At 37.5% G+C, this 9,016-nt stretch overlaps 1 protein-coding gene across 1 annotated transcript in view; it reads right to left on the reverse strand.

Annotated features, from left to right (window-relative positions):
- PXT1 (peroxisomal testis enriched protein 1) overlaps window positions 1-8,702 on the reverse strand; it is a 31,099-nt gene extending 22,397 nt beyond the window's left edge. The window contains exon 1 of the mRNA XM_077159214.1: window positions 8,537-8,702. Within this exon, the coding sequence (XP_077015329.1) occupies window positions 8,537-8,699 (163 nt within the window). The 5' untranslated portion in view covers window positions 8,700-8,702. The remainder of the gene's footprint in view (window positions 1-8,536) is intronic.
- Window positions 8,703-9,016: the final 314 nt, after the last annotated feature.

The raw sequence follows: 9,016 nt of genomic DNA on the forward strand, positions 1-9,016 counted from the left end.
GCAAGCCAGTGAAGCATGACTTTGAGCAACCAAAGTAGACTTGGCATCAGTAAGTGTAGACCACTCTTCCTTGAAGTGCCCTGATGAAGCAACGAGAATGGGCAGTAGCTAGAGGAAGAGGTGCATTGAAAGAACTGTCATTCTAAGATGAGATTCTTGGACAGGTTTGTAGGTTGAGGAGAAGGAAGCAGAGTAGGAATAACGGAAATGAATTAAATATGAATCAAAACATGTGGAAGGATTAGCTTGGAAGAGAAGGACAGCACCCCCTCCACCTCCTTTGAGATAGGATAGAAGGAGATTAAAATGCAATGCACAAAGAATAAAAATAAATAAAAAAGAAATCAGGGGCGCTATGACGGTGGTTCAGTGGAAGAATTTTTGCCTGCCATGTTAGAAACTGGGGCTCGATTCCTGGTGCCTGCCCATGCAAAAAAATAAAATTAAAATGCCATGCACATACAGAGAAGTCTGCAGCAAGGTAAGAGATTCAGACGTTTATCCTGATGACATCAATTTTGTATGTGAAACAGAAGTCTAGGCAGTTACTGAAAGACAGGGGAACCTGAAATGATTCAGATTAGTCACTACAGAAATGGCAAAGGGGAAAAAAAACAAAAAAAACCTACCACCATAATAAGAGCTTAGTGATAACCACTATCATCCCACCCCATCCCACCAAAAAAAGAGAAAGAGAAAATGTGTATTTGATCTTGATGTACATTCTCTGTCTGGCTGGCAAGAGTTCTAAACTCGGGTGTAAAAGAGAAAATGTTATCATATTCTCCCATAGGGAGAGTTCAAATCCTGGCTTAGCCACTTTCTAATTTCCTGTCCCTAGGCAAGTTACATACCTTCTCGGTGCCATTTGTTAAAAGGGAACTTCTGGTTGATTGTGAATAATAAACAATGATGTTCATGAAGGCCCTGGTAAACATAAACCCGATCTAAGTTTATGCCACTACTACTGGACCTGATTAGACAAAATTTACATAAATACAATAATGTGAACCAGGTTTATTGTTTTTTAACTTTTAGAACCAACTGGTAGATAAAGCATGGAAACGCTGATTATGGCTGGTGATTAGAACAAATTTTAACAATTTCAACCATGTAAAAATAAAAAAGTGTAGGTGGCAAACAGCAGACTGTGGAACAGTGAGTGGGTAAAGAAGAGGGCAGGGAAGTTAGTATTTTCATCTTATAAAATGAGAGGTCATGTGATATTGCTGAAAATAGATATAAGAAGAAAAAGGAGTTGAAATTATTCACTTTTACAAAGACAACAGATAGACATATTAAAATAATTTAACTATCAAATATGAGGAGAAGAGAGGGTATAGTAATAAGCTAAATCTCATCTGACAGTCAAGGAATCAGTGGATGGCATCTATTTGATAAATCAAGAGATGAGGAATAAATATACATTATTTAGAACAATGGTTCTCAATTCTGACCATACATGACTATCAACTTGGAGACTGAAAAAAACAATTTAGTTGATATGGAAATGAAGCCACAAATATATTTTTAAAAGCTCCCCAGGTGATTCTAACATGTAACCAGGGTTGAGAATCACTGATCTAGAAACCCAGAAAACAGCCAGTTAAAGAGTTTCCCTTCCTGGGAACAGGACAATGAGAAAAGGATAGGGAGATGTGAACGAGAGAGGCCAGACACTGTGATTTGCTTTCATTCATTCATTCATTTTTTTCAGCAAATATTTATGGAGGGTCTTCTATATGCTAGGTACTACTTCAGGCCCTTTTTCTTTTTTTTTTAAATGCAATCATATTGATATATATTATATATTCACATACCATATAATCATCCAAAGTGTACAATCAGTGGTTCACAGCATCATCCTTTAGCTGTGCATTTATCATCACAACTGATTTTTGAACATTTTTATTAATCAAAAAAGTAAAAAAGAACACCCCAAAATCCCACACCTTCCCAATCCCATTATTTTTATTTTCTTGACTTTCTTACTCATCTATCCGTACACTGAATAAAGGGAGTGTCAGTCTGTGTGCTTCCATTTTTGTTGTTGTTGTTGTTTTCTTTTTGTGTGTGAAAAATAACATATATACAAAAAAGCAATAAGTTTCAAAGCACATTGCAACAATTGTAGAACAGATTTCAGAATTTGGTATGGGTTACACAATTTTAGGTTTTTACTTCTAGCTTCTCTAAGATACTGGAGACTAAAAGAAATAACAATATAATGACTCAGCACTCATACTCATTTGTTAAACCTACCTTTTCCGTATAACCCCACCATCACCTTTGATCTTTCTCCCACTCTTTAGGGGTATTTGGACTATGTCCATTCTAACTTTTTCAGGTTGGAAGGGGCTGTTGATAAAATGGGATAGGGAGATGAAACTAGTTGATGTTCTCAAAAGGCTAGCCCTTCTGCATTTCAGAACTTATGTGGTCCAAAGACCCATCTGGAGGTTGTAGGTTTCTGGAAAGTTACCCTAGCACATGGAATCTTTGTAGAATCTTATATAATGCCCTAGATGTTCTTTAGGATTGGCAGGAGTGGTTTTGGTTGGGGTTTGGCAAGCTATGATAGGTAGTGATGTCTAACTGAAGCCTGTGTAGGAGTGATCTCCAGAGTAGCCTCCTGACTCTATTTGAGCTCTCTCAGCCGCTGATACCTTATTTGTTACACTTCTTTTCCCCCTTTTGGTCAGAATGGCCCTCAGTGCCAGGGCCAGGCTCATCTCTGGGAGTTATATCCCACGTCCAGGCCCTTTTTCATCATAAGCTCTCCAGTCCTAATATACCAGTTGGTTTGTTTCCATGGATATGATTTTGCTTTAATAAAAAAAATTAATACAACAAAAGTAAAGCATCATTAATCGAATCCACACAAATACATTAAGCAACTAGTGGGAACCACTGCCTGAATGGAAAAGGCAGCCACCTAAACAAGATGATACCCCTGGGAAAAAACACCTTTCACAAACGGCATCAGGCTACAAGCTGCTCAGGAGGAGATGAAAGGAAGAGTGACTAGGGGCATTGGGGTGTACTCAACCCACTTTCACCATGGCTGGGCTTACAAGTAAAAGGCTCAGAAGCAAACGGTTCCCAGAGCTCAAGGATCCTACAGCAGAGTAAGGAGAGGGAGGAAGACCAGGAAGAACAAGGAGGGCCAGGACCTCAATACATTAATCCATTTCAGCCAAGGGTAAGCCCCTAAGAAAGAAATAGCCTTTGATCAAAATTTCAGCCCTACTGCCTGTCATTTCTATTTTCTGTTGTGAAAAAGAGTACCTTGAAGTATAAAGTATTAATGAGATTCTCTTAAGCAGTTGCATAAGGAAGAGGAAGGAACTGAACAAGAAAATGTTAGGACTGGATGAAAAACTTTGGCTACTCTGTAAATTTCATTCAGGGACAGCTTACCTTTTAGTTTGTCTTGAAGTCAGCTCTACTTTCATTTAAAGTAATAAAACAGCAATAATAATGCACACTCACATCAGTTAAGGTCTTGACTTAGAACCTTGCCAAAAGCCTACAAACACTCTATTACTGGTGGAAGTGTAAATTGGTACAATCCCTGCGGTGGGCAATGTATCAACGTCCAATAAATTTTACAAATACAATGCATTCAAGGTTAGTTGTTGCAGCATTGGTTTCAATAATAAATTATTGGAAACAGCCCTAATGTCCATAATAGGGAACTGTTTAAATAAATTTTGGTGTATCTATGCATTGGAACAATATGTCACTGTAAAAAAAGAATGAGGAAACTCTCTGGTATTAACATAGAAATATTTCCAAATCATATTGTTAAATGACAAAAGTGAAGTGTAGAATAATGCTTAATACGTATCTTTTGTTTAACAAGGGCAGGAGCATAAGAATCTATACTCTCATGCTCATGTTTGCATAAGGAAACTCTAGGAGGATATTCAAAAATCTAAGAACAGTGGTTGCCTTTGATTCCCTGGGAGGAAAGAGAACTGGGCAGAAGGAGGACAAGTGTACAAGGTAGATTTTTTCATTTTCCAACTATGAAAAATGCATTCTTTAAGCACACAGCATTTACAATGTGTCAGACACTGTTTTAAGCAGTTTAAAAGTGTAACTTAAAAAAGAATTAGTTATAAAGAGATTGTTCATCTCAACAACAAAAAGACAGCCAACCCAATTACAAAATGGGAAAAAGACTTGAACAGACACCTCTCAGAAGAGGAAATACGGATGGCCAAGAGGCACATGAAGAGATGCTCAATGTCCCTGGCCATTAGAGAAATGCAAATCAAAACCACAATGAGATATCATCTCACACCCACCAGAATGGCCATTATCAACAAAACAGAAAATGACAAGTGCTGGAGAGGATGCGGAGAAAGAGGCACACTTATCCACTGTTGGTGGGAATATCAAAGGGTGCAACCACTGTGGAAGGCAGTTTGGCGGTTCCTCAAAAAGCTGAATATAGAATTGCCATACGACCCAGCAATACCATTGCTAGGTATCTACTCAAAGGACTTAAGGGCAAAGACACAAACGGACATTTGCACACCAATGTTTATAGCAGCATTATTTACAATTGCAAAGAGATGGAAACAGCCAAAATCTCCATCAACAGAAGAGTGGCTAAACAAACTGTGGTATATACATACGATGGAATATTATGCAGCTTTAAGACAAGATAAACTTATGAACCATGTAATAACATGGATGGACCTAGAGAATATTATGCTGAGTGAATCCAGCCAAAAACTAAAGGACAAATACTGTATGGTCCCACTGATGTGAACGGACATTCGAGAATAAACTTGAAATATGTCATTGGTAACAGAGTTCAGCAGGAGTTAGAAACAGGGTAAGACAATGGGTAATTGAAGCTGAAGGGATACAGACTGTGCAACAGGACTAGATACAAAAACTCAAAAATGGACAACACAATAATACGTAATTGTAAAGTAATCATCTTAAAACACTGAATGAAGCTGCATCTGAGCTATAGGTTTTTGTTTTGTTTTGTTTTGTTTTATTTTGATTTTACTATTATTACTTTTATTTTTTTCTCTATATTAACATTCTATATCTTTTTCAGTTATGTTGCTAGTTCTTCTAAACCAATGCAAATGTACTAAGAAATGATGATCATGCATCTATGTGATGATGTTAAGAATTAATGATTGCATGTGTAGAATGGTATGATCTCTAAATGTTGGGTTAATTTCTTTTTTTCTGTTAATTAAAAAAAAAAGAGAAGGGATAATTGGAGATGAAGGGATACAGACTGTACAACGGGACTGGATATAAAAACTCAGAAATGGACAGCACAATACTACCCAATTGTAATGCAATTATGTTAAAACACTGAATGAAGCTGCATGTGAGGTATAGGTTTTTTGTTTTTGTTTTTTTTGTTTTTTTTTCTTTCTATTATTGTTTTAATTCTTATTCTGTTGTCTTTTTATTTCTTTTTCTAAATCGATGCAAATGTACTAAGAAATGATGAATATGCAACTATGTGATGTTATTAAGAATTACTGATTGTACATGTAGATTGGAATGATTTCTAATTGTTTTGTTAATTCTTTTTTTAATTAATAAAAAAAAAAAGAATTAGTGACTCATTCATTATTATCAATTTATTTATGAACTCCTTAGTACCTGTTCAAAATTAAATGTAAAAAGTATTTCAGAAATGTGACAATTGTATTGTGGTTATGAAGAAAAATATCTTTGTTCTTAGGAAATATGCTGGATTATTTAAAGTGAAGTCAGTACGTCTGCAATTTAATCTCAAATGGTTGAGCAAAGAAAAGTGTATGCGTGTGTAGAGATAAAAAGATATAATAAATGCGACAAAATGTTAAAAAGTAAAAAAAAACCTAGTGAATCCATGCGAAGGGAGCAACCATTGATTTGTTCTTACATTTCTTTAGATTTAATTTTTTAAAATAAATGTTGGGGGAAAAAATACCTCCTAAAAGTCCCTGGAAATTAAAGTTTTCTATTTACTTTCTACAAACTCTTTATAGTGATTTTCAAGCCCTTTAACGTCACTCCATCCCCCACAGGGCAACGATGGGCAGGACCACTTCTTGTTCTTACTCATCTCTGCTTTCCCTAGAGTTTCCCTTAAATTGCGTGTAAGGACGGTATCCCTGGACTTCCCACGACCCCACCCCCTCCACTTTTCTCAGAAAAGTGGCCTTAAATTCCCCACGTATTTGGAGAAATTACGTATTTTTCTCCAAAGGATTATGTTTCCGGGTATAGATTTCCCCACAGTAACGGAGATAAACCTTGGTTCCACCCAGTCCCTTTCTAGCCCTCAGGAACGGCTTGTGATTCCTATTTTCTGGCCTCAGCTCCAGACAGAAGCCACTGAGGGGAGAGGGGAACCTCCTCATGAATCGGCTTCCTCAGTAAGAATTTTACTACGGGCAGTACTTAGGGGTTTCTTTATTCTTTTCAAGGTTCCCTGCCACCGAGCTTTCTCGGGGATCTGAGCCACTACCCACTCCTCAGCCTGCTCTAGGCCGGAGGACCCCGCCCCGGCTCGCTCCAGCGCCTGGAAGAGCGCGCGCTCGGCGGGGCGGCGAAGGTCACGTGGGCCGGTTGTGGCCAATAGGGAGCGCGCACTACGCGGCCTGTGGGCCGAGCCGGGTCTCCCGCGGACAGGCCGGCGCGCGCTTTGCTCGCTGCGAGACTGGTGGGAGCTGGAGGCGGGGAAGCGGGCTCCTGAGATTACGCTGCCGTGGGCCTCGCGTTATCCGGCCTTTGGCGCTCTCGACGTCATGATGGCAACTCCGTGCCCCCCCCCTCACCTCGCCTCCTTCAGTCTGCACATCCCCAGTTCCTTCAGCGATATCTTAAAATATGAGGGGAGAAACGTGCGCTGCCTGAATATTAAGAAAACCGAGGTCTCCCGGGCCAGGGAAAGTATGTAAAGGAAACGAGAAGCTTGTGTCTGCAGCCATCTCTAATTGGGGAATCCTTGTTTCGACTTGACAGTCATTTAATACTAAAAACCAGCCGCAAGTAAGGTTTTATAAACAAAAATGAGATTTCTAGGCATAAAAACAAATATGTAGACTAAGTTGCTGCTTGTTACTAAGTCAAATCTACTGGTGTTAATTCTTTTCACCCTGCCTCTTTTTTTTCTTTTTCTTTTTTTTTTAAACTTTTTTATTAATTAAAAAAATTAACAAAACATTAAGATATCATTCCATTCTACATATACAATCAGTAATTCTTAATATCATCACAGAGTTGCATATTCATCATTTCTTAGAACACTTTGCATCGATTTAGAAAAAGAAATAAAAAGACAACAGAAAAAGAAATAAATGATAACAGAGAAAAAAAGATTATACATACCATACCCCTTACCCCTCGCTTTCATTTACCACTCTGCCTCTGTCTTTTAAATAAAAGTGTAATGAGAAAGCATTTTAAGTAAATGCCTCAAACACCCACAGGGCACCTGAGAAGGGACCCATCAGCTTCTTAAGGAAAATCAGTAGGTTTAGTGAGCATGAGAACATACTGGAAAGGGTTTACAATAAAGAGTAAATCCTAAAGTGGTGGGTGCACAGCTTTGCGAATATACTAAAACCCACTGAATTGTGCACTTTAAAAGGCTAAACTTTATGGTATGTGAATTACACTCAATTTTTTTTAATCCCGCAAAAAACCCAAGTTCTAGAAAGTGTTCATGGCTGACTGAATATCAGGCTTTGAGAAATAACTGTTGCTGACACCTGCACAGATAAAAATTCAAAACTTTAGTCAACTGAGTACTTTCCAGAAAACGGATGCCATTTGGAATTTCCACATTCTTGATGGCATGTAAATCTTTTAAAATTGGATAATTAGGGCGGGCCACGGTGGCTCAGCAGGTACGAGTGCTTGCCTGCCATGCCCGAGGAGCCGGGTTCGGTTCCTGCTGCCTGCCCATGTTAAAAAAAAAAAAAAAAATTGGATGATTAGTTTGAGATTAATAATTCCTTTCAAGTGTCTGGCATGTTTTAAATCTAACTAAAAGCCCAAGACCCCATAAAGCATTCCTAACGCTCTCCTTTAATGCTCTTCAAACATAATTTTCCAACATTCTGGGACATGTATTTATCACATACTTTTGCAAAACAAAATTTCAAGTTTATCTTCCCTTCATGTTCTTTCCTATATTGGAAAAATCAAGAAGGGACCTAATCTGAATTTTCTTTACCTTAACGATGCAAGCATTGTCAGGTTAAATTTAAAGACCAATTTTTGTGAAAAGATCATTTTGATTCTATTTTAGTTGTTTGTGGACAACCTTAATTTTCACATTGAAGATTCAGAGTTAACAGAATCTAAGGGATTTATTACCACGAAGCAAAGTCAGTTTTAGATTTTCACTTTAAGAATTTTAATGAATACATTTACCAGTGTCTTCTTACAGTTAATTTAAAAAAATTATTTAATGCCCAATTTTATGTTCTTGATACTAAGAAAAATACATGCTGAATAGAATATTTATCTTAGTTTAATGCAAACAATATCTTACCTGACATGGCTGAAACAGGCTGGGAGCTGACAAGTCTGGTCATGTATGCCTTCTGAAAACTGTATTTCACCCACAGTGATTTGCAACAATTTGTTACTTTAGGAGAGGGATTCAGGACTTCTTTAAGTTCATAAACAATGTCATCATGTTTTCTCATCTTCATTTTTTTTCCCTGTTGGAAAAAATATTTTTAAAACATTTCCTTCACTTTTAGGTATCTAGATGATATATTAGATGAATATTGATATTTTAACGATAGAGGCACTTTTAGTCTATATAAAAAGGATTATGAATTGGGATGAGAGATTGAATTAGGTAACCTCTAAGATCTTTTTCAATTTAGATACTACATCATCTTTCTATGTTGCTTGATCTTGAGATCTGGTACACCATCCCTCATCGTCATTTCCCAATAGTTATTCTTCATTTTTGCAATAGCCTCATTCCAAATCAGGAGACAAGTCTTAATTGCTATATAAA

The sequence above is a fragment of the Tamandua tetradactyla genome, chromosome 5 (assembly GCF_023851605.1).
Source record: "Tamandua tetradactyla isolate mTamTet1 chromosome 5, mTamTet1.pri, whole genome shotgun sequence".
In the NCBI taxonomy this organism is placed as follows: domain Eukaryota; kingdom Metazoa; phylum Chordata; class Mammalia; order Pilosa; family Myrmecophagidae; genus Tamandua; species Tamandua tetradactyla.